This window comes from Chiloscyllium plagiosum, chromosome 14 (assembly GCF_004010195.1).
Source record: "Chiloscyllium plagiosum isolate BGI_BamShark_2017 chromosome 14, ASM401019v2, whole genome shotgun sequence".
Taxonomy (NCBI): domain Eukaryota; kingdom Metazoa; phylum Chordata; class Chondrichthyes; order Orectolobiformes; family Hemiscylliidae; genus Chiloscyllium; species Chiloscyllium plagiosum.
The window spans coordinates 80593908-80607315 of NC_057723.1; the positions used below are offsets into that span (position 1 = coordinate 80593908).

A 13408-nucleotide genomic window follows, 5' to 3' on the forward strand; every position below is an offset into this window, starting at 1 on the left:
GTGCGGGGTTGTGGGACTATGAGGTTGGAGGTGGTGGATGGGAGATCCCCCGAGGTGATGAGGTTATGGACGGTCTGGGAGATAATGGTTTGTTTGTAGTACCTATCACATTTCCGACGCCCCTCCCCCAAGTCCCTCCTCCCTACCTTTTATCTTAGCCTGCTGGACAAACTTTCCTCATTCCTGAAGAAGGGCTTATGCCCGAAACGTCGATTCTCCTGTTTCCTGGATGCTGCCTGACCTGCTGCGCTTTTTCAGCAACACATTTTCAGCTCTGATTGCCAGCATCTGCAGTCCTCACTTTCTCCTATTATGAATTTCTCCCAATTATGAATTTCTTACAAGTTGTATTAGCAATCAATTTAATATGCAGTTGAGTTAGCAATATAGCTAGCTTATGCTTGCCAAAAGCTATATAGATACATGTGAAAGGGCCTACTCTCTGCAAACAAACAAAGCCCAGTATTGTGCCCTTTCAATTAAACAAAACGTAAGGATTACCTGTGGAATTGCCTTGACCAATTGGACTCCACTTGTCAATGTGTCAGCACTTCTTTCCTCATAGGCGAAAGTGAGGACTACAGATGCTGGAGATCAGAGTCAAAGATTGTGGTGCTGGAAAAGCACAGCAGGTCAGGCAGCATCTGAGGAGCAGGCGAATCAACGTTTTGAGCGTAAGTCCTTCATTAGGAATGAGGCTGATTCCTGATGAAGAGCTTATGCTCGCAACTTTGATTCTCCTGCTTCTCAGATGCTGCCTGACTTGCTGTGCTTGTCCAGCACCATACTCTATGACTTCTTTTCTCATGCGATGTAAATTAGTGTTCCCTTTGAAATTTGGTACTCTTGCATCTGTCCTAAAGTCAAACAGCAAAATTAGGGCATTTAAGGAGTTGTAAATTGCCAGAACCAGATGGCTTCCATGTCAGGAAGAAAGTGTGTGAAAATGATACCGATTCCCTAATTATGATATTTCAAAGTTTCCTTAACTTCAGAACCATTCCTTTGAAATGAGAACATTACACGCTTAAGTAAGAGGAGGGACAAGATTAAATTCAAGACTAGTTAGATGACATCAGTTGTCAGGAAATTAGTGAGTGACTGAAGATGTTGGATTTTCAGCTCATCAGAGAGAATCAGTCTAGGTATTGGATGGAGGGGAATGACCATGGATCTTTATCAAGATTTAAGTCTGGTTGGCCATTTAAGTAAAATCCCTCGATTTTTAATTTGGACTACACAGAATTGAGCACAAATTGTTGACCTGCTTACAATATCCTCTCAACAGCAGGAAAAAGAGTCAGGATAATGGGCAGGTTGTTGCTGAAAATCTTGCCACATCCTCCAATTGCTGATTTTTCCATGAATCACAGAAAACTTATCCCATGCAGACTCACTAAGAAATTGGGATGGTTAAGGATAAATTGGCTTTTATTTTGCAAAGGGATTGGAATGTCCAGGTAAGGAAGGCCTGCGCATTGTGTGGAACTTTGGTGAGCCCACACCTGGAGTATTATATGGTTTTGCCTTCCTTTCTTTAAGGAAGGATAGAAAGGCCTTTATAGGGGTGCAACACTTGATTTCAGAGATAAAGTAGCTATTCCAATAGAATAAGTGTCGGTGTGGGTTGGACACACATTCTCTGCAGCTTAGACAAATTAGAAGCAACCTTTTGAAATGTGAAAAGCTTTTAGAAGGTTTACAAGTAGCTGGAACTGAGCACAGTATCGAGGTTAGTGACTTATTGTTTAGGATTGAGTTGAGGAAATAGTTCACCTAATGTACTTCAAGGAAAGAAATTTGCCATTATTATCTGGTCTGGCCTACATCTGACTGCAAAGTAGACAGTCAGGAGGCTGGAAGAACACAGCAAGCCAGGCAGCATCAGAAGGTGGGGGAGTCATTGTTTCGGGTGTAACTTCTTCAGGACTGGGGGTGGGTGTAGGGGGAGCTGCAGATAAAGGGGTTGGCAGTGGTGAGGGCAGGTTGGTGAAGTGGGGATAGGTGAAGACAGGTAGAGGATATGACCTGGCTGGTCAGTGGGAGGAATGAATCCTGGTGGCAGGGAGGGGTTGGGATGGGTTAGGATGGGAAGGGAGGTTATTTGAAATTGGACAACTCAACGTTGAGTCCTTTGGGCTGTAGGCTGCCCAGTTGGAAGCTGAGGTGTTGTTCCTCCAATTTGCGGTGTGGTTCGTTGTGGCAGTGGAGGTGGCCAAGGGTGGTCATGTCGGAAAGGGCATGGGAAGGGGAATTACAATGGGCCATGACTGGGAGATTTTGTCAGCCCTTGCAGGCCCGGCTGCAAACCATACCCTAAGTTTACACTCGGTCTCCCAGATCTAGAGGAGACCACATTGGGAGCACCTGATGCAGTAAACTAGGTGACTCCAAATGGACAAAATTATGGTTGACTCTTAACTGCCCTCAGAAGTGACTTGACAATTCACTCAGTCAGGGGAAATTAGGGATGGGCAAAAACCCAGTGATGCCCACGTCGTGAGAAGGAATAATTAAAGAAAAGTGGATTTTTTCCCATAGAATATTGAATATTTGGATTTATGTACCCTGAAGACTACAAGTATGTTGTGAAGAGATTCAATGTTGAGATCAATAGATATTTGTCAAATAACAATTGAAGAATTGGACAGGAAAGTGCATTTAATGCAAAGGTCGAACCATTATTTTGACATATGGAGGAGCAAGCCCATTGAGTTGTCTGGACACCTCCAACTTTGTCTGTCATCTAATTGGTAGAAAGTGACTTCTCTCCATTAGGCGTTTATTTGGAGCATTAGCCATTCATTGTAATTGTCTTTGCTGATGGAATATTGAACCAAATGTCGAACTTTGATGACAAAAGGATAGATGGGATTTGTAACTGCTGTGTTTTTAATTAATTATGTGCATAGGCAAAATTGTAGCAAATGGATTTCTGTGCAGGCATGTGTGAGGTCATCCATTTTGGGCTTAAGACCGGTGAGACTTCATTGTAAATGATGAAAACATCTAGAAACCATGCAAATCCCAAAGGGAGTCAAGTTATAAATACATCATAGTTACAGACCACAAAATGTCATGAGCAGGCACAGAAATTCATCAAAAAGCTTAATGGAACTTCAGCCTTTCCATGGGGTGTAGCAGAATACAATGTGTTCGAAGCTGTGCAGAGCCCTGGTTGCACAACACCTGCAGTTCCGCGCACCACATCTTAGGAACGTTATATTGATCTTGGACAGAATGCAATGTAGACTTATTAGAATGATTGAGACATTGTGGGTTGTATTCACAGGAATTTTGAAGATTAAAGTGATTTGGTCAAACTATCCAAGTACACTAAGGGAGCTATTAGAGTTCTTCAAAGCTGTTACTGTTGTTTCGTGGAATCTAGGGCCAGGGGACAAAGCTTTAAAACTACATCCAGGCCTTTCTGCAGTAAAGTATTAAAAAACACTTCCACACACAGCAGGCTGTACATTCAAACTCTCCTGCAAATGACAGCACTGGATTACTTATTTTCAATTCAGAGGCTGAAGGATCTCTGGGAACCAGTGGCACTAATGAATATTGAGCAAAGGCAGGCATTTAATGTTGCACCATGCATAACGTATGATCTCATAAATCGCAGAACTGGCTTAATGGACAAATGGCTTTCTCTTGTATTATTTTTATACCTCAATACGGAGATTTTAGTTAAAGGCATTAAACAATTTGTTCAAAGGTAGATAAATTGGTTGAGATAAATGCTACTTGCTACAGTATATATAGAAAAATGTATGAAGGTGTCTCTTAGACAAGTTATTGAATATTTTGACAGTGTGTCACATCAGGAAATATTGTGACAGATGGTCAAAAACTTAGTCAAAACAATAGGTTTTAAAGGAGGAGGAGAAGTGGGGATTTAGAGATTTTGGGAGAAAGTTCCAGAACTTTGACTGGTCAGCTGATAGGAGTGACGAAAATTAGGGATGTCCAAAAGAGCAGAAGACAGATTTTGAAAAGTGCAGAAATGTTCTTGGGGCGAGAAGCTGTTGGAGAGATACAGGAAGAGACTGGACCATGAAAGAATCTGCATTCATGGATGAGAATTTTAAAATGGAGGGGATGCCAGATCTTGAGGTCAACTATTTCATTGAGTTGAATGACTGAAGTGGTTCATGGGACAGAATGACTTGCTCCTCTCTCTGTTATTGTTGGATAAAAACCTATGTTTTCAGATTTCAGAAAAACAAGTCTGCAATCTAGAACATCAAGTTTAAATCTGGTTTTCAAACCAGTTACATTGGGATGGGAGCATATCCAAGGCACATGAAAAAGCGCTCTGATGAGTACTTCACACAAGGGAGATGGAAGGGGAAAGAAAAACACACAAGACAATCACTGGTGTGCATTACACAGCAAGTACAAGTATACAACTCACAGCCTTCCATGGTGAGCCCTTTATGAAGCTGCGCATGAATAACAATGATTTCTCAAAACCTGATGTACCAAAAAGCTGACCAAGGATTCAGCGTGAATCATTGATTCCACTTGCAACTATATAAAATCCTAGTTACCCAGCTTCAGGGTTCACAGGAGTTTTACTGTGAGAAATTCCAACATGTTGCAGTCTCTATATTAATGCCATTTGCTCAAAGTTACGTTAGACCGCGAGTCCTGATTGTTTTGAAAAGACAGCATAATTGGTTTATGGCATGGGGGTGCTATGTATTCTAGTGTTAATAGCAAACTTGTTAGTGTACCTACATGTGTATATTCTCTTGAAACCATTATAAAGATGTAAGTGTTCTCCACTAAATTCAATATTGTGCTAGGCATGCATCGCCTGCAGTTTGTAACTCCAAAATATTGAACTGAAGTCAGTTTGGGTCACAGGAGAATCAGGTTGAAGTCTTATCCCAATGACCTGAAAAATATCTGAGATCTGCATTCACCTAAATATTGGTCAGTTTATGTATTTTTATGCTATATTTGCTGAAGCTGTTCAGCCTTAGGATTGAACCATATTTGCTATCCAGTATCAATGCATTGCAGGAGAGCAGATTTGATTCGGAGCAGAACTCGGTCTACATTCTTTATTTAAGAAAAGGTTAGAGATGGTGTTTATCTAGTCTGTCAAAAAGCATAATTCAACAGTAACCTCTATTTATTAATTGTCAACAAACTTTGTTCATTCTCCTTTTTATCTTAGCTGAGAAATATGGGGCTTGGTTGTGCTGCTCAAAGATTGAGTGGAAAAGGAATCTGGATAGGCTGTTTTATATGTCCTAACTACATAAGATGCATTTGCCCATGAAAGCCATTAGTTCAGTTCAAATTTATACATTTGTATTGCATGAGAGCTTCCTCTCAAAATCTAAAAGTGGTTTACATGTAATTAGTCTGAAATACAGTGACAATAATGCATTGCACGGTTCCACAGATGAATGACTGGTACACAGGAAGAAATCTTCACTCCTCTAAACAGTATTTTCAGTACTGCTATGGGATCTTCAATCTGCTGAATGAGAATAGAAAGACAATGGCTCAATTAAAATATTGGAAAAGCTGCACCTCCAGTAATTAAGCTAGCTTTCAGTACTGCAATGAAACATTTAGCTGCAATTATGTGCTTGAGACGCAATAGCTCAAGCACAGGCAAGTGCACTATCAGCTTAGCCAAGTTGATACTTGACTTTTGGTACATGTTAATTGACTCCCCAAATTCTGTAACGTATCAGCAATTAGATTTTAATAGACTGGTTGCTAAATAACATAGCATAAAACACTGGGTGTGGGAATGACTCAATAAAATGATCTGCATTCTTCCATTCATAAAAATGTCAAATATCATTGGAAGCTTTGAAATAGAAAATGGTGACCGTGACTACTTTCCCATAGCAGTGATCACAATCTGTCTGAACCTCCATGCACGTATTTGGCATTGGAGCACTTCCAAATTAGGTGTGTCAAGATTAGCTGACACTTATTAACCAATTCATCACTAAGTGGTTGTTGTCAACTGGACTAAATGGAGATTAACTATCTACAGGCCAACTGTTTTTATTAAAATCTGCAGGTTTTAATTTCTCCTCTTTTGAAGCCACAAACAACATATTTGGATATGGTTTGACAGGAAAATTGCACTCTCCTGTGACTTGCTCACCTGATCAGCCTACGTTCAGAAGGTATAAGAGCAGAATGAGGCCATTCAGCCCATCTGTTCTGCCATTCAATCATGGCTGATATGCTCCTCAGGGAGGAGAAAGTGAGGACTGCAGATGCTGGAGATCAGAGCTGAAAATGTGTTGCTGGAAAAGCACAGCCGGTCAGGCAGCATCCAAGGAGCAGGAGAATCGACGTTTCGGGCATGAGCCCTTCTTTCTGAAGAAAGGCTCATGCCTGAAACATCGATTCTCCTGCTCCTTGGATGCTGCCTGACCTGATATGCTCCTCACCCCATTTTTCTGCCTTCTCTCAATATCCCTTCAACCCAGTACCAATTAAAAATCTAATTCTTCCTTAAATTTGCATACTGTCTCAGCAGCCACCATACTTTGGGGTAGCGAATTCCACAGATTCACAAGTAGTTTCTCCTCAACTTTGTTTTAAATTTGCTCCCCGTTATCCTAAGACTATGATGTCTCATCTTAGAATGCCTCAGAAAAGCAAGTATCTACTTCACATCTATTGTATCCACACCTTTTATCTTGCATACCTCAATTTGACCATTCATCTAAAAACCAAAGAGTATAGATCTAAACTGTTTAATCTCTCTTCATACAACAATCTCCTCATCTCTGGAATCAAGCTAGTGAATTGCCTCTGATGCCACTACATCTTTTATCAAGGGGACCAAAATTGTGCACAATACTCCAGGTGCTGTCTCACTGATACCTTGTATTGTTGTAACAATGCTTCCTTACCTTTTTATATTTTATTCCTTTAGCTATAAAGACCAGCATTCCATTTGCTTTCTTTATTATCTGCTGTACTTGCATGCTAGTTTTCTGTGATTCATGAATGAGTACACCTAGATCCCTCTACACCAGAGCACCTCAAGGTGTCTCCCCATTAAGGTAACCGGTTGTCTTCCTATTTTTTCAACCCAAATGCATGACCTCTCACTTAAACACATTAAAGTTCATCTGCAACATTTTGGCCCATTCTCCTAAGTTATTTATATTCATTTGTAAGGCTCTTATTTCCTCATTGCAATTTACCGTCCTGCCTATTTTTGTGTCATCTGTAAATTTGGCTATAAAGCCTTCGATCCCTTCCAGGGTCACTTGACCTGAAATGTTAATGTTTACTCTGATTTCTCTCCACAGATGCAGCCAGACCCGCTAAGCTTTTCCAGCAATTTCTATTTTTGTCCCTCATTTATAGTATCTGCAGTTCTTTCAGTTTTTACTTGGTCAGTCTTCAGCTGTGAAGTGTTGATGAACTTTTTAACAATGGTGGTATCACGGGAGTCCAGTCCTGCCCATTGTCAGCTGTCCACCTGAATCCAGTTTTCAATGAAATACTCTGGATAGCCAGGAGGACAGTAAATTCGAGCTTATTTTATCCTTAGCTCAGGCACTGAGGCTAATTGTCTTGGAGGGGGTGAACAGTTTGATGCATTGTAGCTTCTTTCCATCTGTCAATGATGTCAAGAATAGTTTGGAGTAAAATTATTTTCAGACAGCAGTGCTGTAAGATTATGCAGCTAAAATGGAAGTGGGGCGATCTGTATTTGTGGACATTGAGAATATCAGCTGAGGTTCCTGCACAAATAACATCACAGAATGTTGAAAGTAGATAGTGTCATGACCTGTGGTTTGTAGATTTTTTTGTCTTTTCAGCATCTGTAAATGTTGAAATAATTATCTAATTCTGCCTTCCTCTTGCCATAAATATGCAATAGCTTTTGAGTTGTTGAAATCAACTGAGAAATTGTAAGCCAATTTCTGCAACGCATGCAATTTTTTTTATCTTAAAATTCTCTGCGCGGGCTTGTACGCTATTGTTCATAAATGGTTGCAGTTCTGCTTGTGTCTTATCTTCTTCTCTTGCCTTTCTATCCATCCACATAAGATTCCAAGGCAGACTACTGGAATAGTGAAGATGCTTAAGAAAACTCCTAAACACTTGTTTATCTCCCCAATTTATTTTGCACATGGTAGTATGATCAGATGGGGAAAAGAGTGAAACAAATGTGAAGATGCCTTCTATACCACTTAGCGTTGGTCATTGAACTATCCTCTGTATACCGCAGGGCATCTTTATGACTGGTATTTTTACTTTTGGTGTCATTAGTAACATCAAATCAAAGGAGATTTGGCTCCAGGCCATGTTATTAGCCTGCAGGTGTTGATGTGTTCACTTTACAGACTGTCATTGCAATTCTGGCCTGAGCCTGGCCTTGTGTTGTAACAGTCTGCATGGAAGGGTCAAATGAAACAAAACAGACTTGGGTTAAAGGGTGGCAGTGGCCTTTAACCCAAGGAAATGTATCCTAGGGCAACAGCTAGCTTTAATTCACTACCTTCACAGTCAAGCTGGTTTGAGATAAGAGACATTTGTTTGGTCAAGGCTCCTAAAAAACCCAAAATGTAAAAACTCAAAAGGTTCTCATACTGATCTGCAACCTGACTGTGTAAGCTTCCAAAACTTAAAGGAGTTGTTTCTACATGATTACTTAGAGACAGGATTTATACTTGTAAAAATAATTTGAATTATTGTGCTTGCATTGGTCTCATGCTTGACCCACTTCCAGCCCCTTTTAATTGGTTTGCAGTATTCCTGCCCTCTGTCAGTCATCTTCGGCAATCGCACACAAACGAACATGATTGTCCACCTAGAACATTCTGTGTCACGAGTCCTGGGTTTGTGGGTTTTTGGTGTGGTTGATGAGCCCAATCCTAGAGACACATCTCTGACCACACATTTGGCAGGAGTTTCCGGGGAGTGGAAGTGGTCCATGGCCTTAAGATCGCAGGCATTCTTTTCTCCCAATCCTTTTCCTACTTCCTGTTGCCGCCAGGTCTTCCCAAAGGATTGTATCCATTCATACAGGAGTTTCCTCCAGGTTGGTTTCTTCTAAACGAAGGTCTCCCTTGTGTTGACATCTATGTTGCATTTCTTGAGGGAAGCCTTCAAAGAATCTGTGACATGCTTCCTTTGTCCTTGTCTTGTTTGAGTGCCTTCCTTGAGTTGGCTAAAGAAGATTTGCTCTCATAGTCAGGACACTGGCATCCTAAGCAAGTGACTGGCCCGACTGAGTTGGTTTCGGTTGGACATGGCCTCGATATTGGTGCAGCTTGGTGCTTCGGGGACACTGACGTTAATACACGTCCTCCCAGCTGATCCAGAGAATTTGCATCAATTAGCATTGATGGGACTTTTCAAAGGCTTCAGGTGGTATCTACACATACTCTAAGGTTTGGAGTCAGAAGGATGACTGCCTTATACGCAAGGATCCTGATCTCCGTGTCATGGTCATTGAAAACTTTAACCCTTAGGCTTCCGAAAGTGGTGCTCACAGATTGGATGCATTGTTGAATTTCTGCATCAGTGACAGCCTACGATCAAAGGTTATTTCCCACATAGGGGAAATGTTCCAGGTTTGGGAGGATTTCTCTGTTGACCTTAATGGAGGGTTAGACCAGACCTTAACTTGGGACAGGTTGGTAAAGGATTTGAGTCTTCTTGAGGTTGAGGCTGAGACCAATTCTTCAGTATGCTTCTGCGAAAGCATTAAGTAAAGCTTGAAGATTCTCTTGTGAGAAAGTACTGATGACATTGTCATCCGCATACTGAAGTTCCACAAGCGAGGTCAGATTTCAGTTTCTTCTTGGATTTCAACAGGGTGAGGTTATAAGTTTTCTGTCCATCCTGTAAATAATGGTCACACCCCTGGGATGTTTGTGCTCGACAAGATGAACAATCATGGAGATGAGGATGGAGAAAAGGATCAGAATGATGACACATCCATACTTAACGTCAGTCTTGACCTCCAGAGGATTTGTTATATTACCATCAGTGAGGACTTTTTGCTGACACCTTAGTGTGGAAGAGACGAGGATGTTGATGAATGTCTCTGGACAGCTAGCCTTTGACAGGGTCTTCCATACTCTTGGTCACATTGATGATAGCCTTGTAGTGTATTAAATGTAGTGTAGTTGATGTTGTTGCTGGCACTTCTCTTGGAGTTGCCGAGCTGTGTAAACAATGTCCATAGTTCCCTGGTTTGGTTGGAAGCCACACTGGCTTTCTGGATGGATTTCTTCAGAGACTGGGACAAAGTGCCTAATGAGGATTTGGACGATGATCTTCTCTGTCATAGAGAGCAGGGAGGTTCCTCAGTAATTCCCATGGTCCAATTTGTCTCCTTTCTTAAAGACCATAGCAATGGCAGTGGCAGTTTCTTTGATGATTTTCAGGCTTAGTTGGAGATGCCAACTAAGCTCTGCTCCTCCAAGTTTGAAAATCCCTGCTGGAATCCTGAATATTCCTGTGACTTTTCCATTCCTCGTGTGTAATGGAGTCTTCAACTTCTATGCTAGGTGGGAGTCCAAGATCATCTTTGATCTGTTGGGGAATATCCTCAAACACGTTCTCATTGGCAATTGTAATGCAGTTGAGGAGGTCTTTAGGTGTTTTTTCTATTGGAGACTGCTGTTTGTTTCTCAAAAGGGTTCTATCCTTATTGTATGCTGGTTTGAGGTGGCACTGAAGAAACCTGGGTGTCATGCTTGTCAACAAGAAGTTGTAGCTCCTTAGTTTTTTGTCAGTCCACCTCTTGGTTCTTGATTTCTGTAGTTCCTTGCAGCTCTGTCATTGCTATTTGCCTTGCTGATTTTGTCAGGCATAGAGAGTTTTCCTTCTCTTGCTGCTGAGAACTTGGATGATGTGGTCATTCTCGGCAAACCAGTCTGTGTGTTTCCCGGTTTTGTACCCAATAGTTTCTTCACACCATGAGGCAGTGGCTGCACAGATTTTCTCCACTCTATTTAAATGAACTCTTTGGATTTTGGTGAAGACATCATTGGAAATTCACTAGCATACTCGGCCCTTGAAACCGCTGAACGTTGAATTTTTTTTCAGAACATTTTCCTCGTCTTCAGCTGGTGGCATTTGATGGGCGTTGAGTAGCCAGACTATGATAATTATTCCCTAAGTAATGGCATTCACTCCTCGCTACCATAATTACTTCCTCCATTTGCTTGATTACTAAAGTCAGCATACTGACCGATTTCTCACCATGGTTCCCTTGTGCATGAATACATCATTTCAATGGCAGGACTGTTTGGTTACCAATTGCTGCTGCTGGATAGCTTCTACTCCAAAATTTTTTCATATTCCTATTACGTTGCAAAATTGCCTGCACCGACTGCTGTTATGTTTTTCGCATGATTTATTCGTGTTACATTGATTTCCACAAGGTCAATGCATAACCTTTTGTTGGGCACCCCAAGATAATATGCTGTATGGAAGACATAAAGCTGATGGTGAAACAAGAATAAAGATGTCCCCTCAACCGCTGTCCTCTAAGTTGTACTTTAGTCAGTAAACAGACAAGCTGATGCCCATGTTCTTCCAGTTCACACTGCATGAACTGATTTGAGCTGAGACAGAAGTTAAGATGCTACAGTTGGTTACAGCACTAGACAGTGAAAATTTAGCCTGGGCCCCCATTCCCAATTGTGGTCCAAGATCCATGCTTTGATACCCAGAAATACAGATGTTAAGATTATAATGTGGTCATTGCTTATTGAATCAGTACCCGTGGAACTGCTAAACCATGGTGTCGTATCTTGATGAGAAGTCTCTGCTCAAATGTTTTGTTGATGCTTCTATGCTATGACTGTGTTTTTGACCTCTCTTCCCCTTTCTTTTTGGCAGAGGAAAGGAAGTGGAATGTATTTGACACTTCACATGCTGAATTGCCAATGAATATGGGGTTCCCTTCGCTCACAAGCTACAACCTAAATAGCATCAACTCCTCCAGTCCGAACAAATCCTTGTGGACAGGACCAGCAACGAGTACGTGGATGGGTCACATGACAAGCACCTCAGTGGGGAATTTAAGTGACTTGCAATTCTCTGAAAGTTTTGCCCCTCTCCCAGATCCACCAACCAAAAGGCACTGTCGCTCACTGTCTGTGCCAGAAGACCTGTCACGCTGCAGGTCTCTGTGGAAGCCAGTGGGCTCCAAGGTGTGGACTCCTGTCAAACGGCGTTGTAACAGTGGTGGAAATGCAGGCCCACAGCTCAGTAACCCAACTCAGCGCCCCACCAGCCTTGGTCTCCAGCAGCTGCCCAACTCTGGCCACTACTCAACCACCAGCAGTTTCACTTTTTCCAGCCTCACAACATCTCCTGAATCCCCATTGCCATGGATGCTGTCGCCAAGCAACCTCAGCACAGATATTGGCGACAGAACTTTTTTGGGCGTGCAGTGCATTTTGCCTGAGCATTGCACGTTCATTCCACAGAGGCGCTTCTCACTCTCCCCCGTGCACATTCAGGAGGCAGCAAGATGTCTGCTCTCAGCCAAAAGTACACCTTCCTCTACTCCAGAGATGAACCGACGGCAGCAGGGCCTGTTGCGGAGTCACTCCCAGCCCTGTGACTTAAACGAACGCAAGTGTGGCGTAAAACGAAGGCACGATGATGATGTCCGATGGACAAGGCCCACCTTAGACTTCTTCAAAATGAACCAGGTATGTCCTAATGTGTGGGAACCAATTGATCTCTTAATCCATTGTAAAACAATATGTAATATGAATACGCAATATTAAGGATCTAGAATCAGGCCTGGAATATGAAAAGCTTTTCCCTGCCTCACAACATCTCCTGAATCCCCATTGCCATGGATGCTGTCGCCAAGCAACCACACCACAGATATTGGCGACAGAACTTTTTTTGGGCGTGCAGTGCATTTTGCCTGAGCATTGCACGTTCGTTCTGCAGAGGCGCTTCTCACTCTCCCCCGTGCACATTCAGGAGGCAGCAAGATGTCCTACCCCGGAAAAAAAAACGCCACAACTTTTGATATTATCTTAACCAGTTTCCAATAAATATTGCTGAGGATCAAGACTTCCATGTCATGGGCGGCACAGTGGCACAGTGGTTAGCACTGCTGCCTCACAGCGCCCGAGACCGGGTTCAATTCCCGCCTCAGGCGACTGACTGTGTGGAGTTTGCGCGTTCTCCCCGTGTCTGCGTGGGTTTCCTCCGGGTGCTTCGGTTTGCTCCCACAGTCCAAAGATGTGCAGGTCAGGTGAATTGGCCATGCTAAATTGCCCGTAGTGTTAGGTAAGGGGTAAATGTTGCGCTTTGGCGGGTTGGTGTGGACTTGTTGGGCCTGTTTCCACACTGTAATGTAATCTAAAAATCTCAGACTGCTCAGCAACCTTTGTCCTTTATGGATTCTGGCATC

At 42.3% G+C, this 13408-nt stretch overlaps 1 protein-coding gene across 6 annotated transcripts in view; it reads left to right on the forward strand.

Moving 5' to 3' along the window:
* LOC122556843 (protein FAM53A-like) overlaps positions 1-13408 on the forward strand; it is a 174661-nt gene that overhangs the window by 85930 nt on the left and 75323 nt on the right. For 5 of the 6 annotated variants that reach the window (XM_043704084.1, XM_043704079.1, XM_043704083.1 and 2 more), the window contains one exon: positions 11869-12689. In XM_043704084.1, the coding sequence (XP_043560019.1) occupies positions 11869-12689 (821 nt within the window). Of the gene's footprint in view, positions 1-4331; positions 4432-11868; positions 12690-13408 lie in introns of those variants that run through there. The other variant, XM_043704082.1, reaches the window with a different exon arrangement.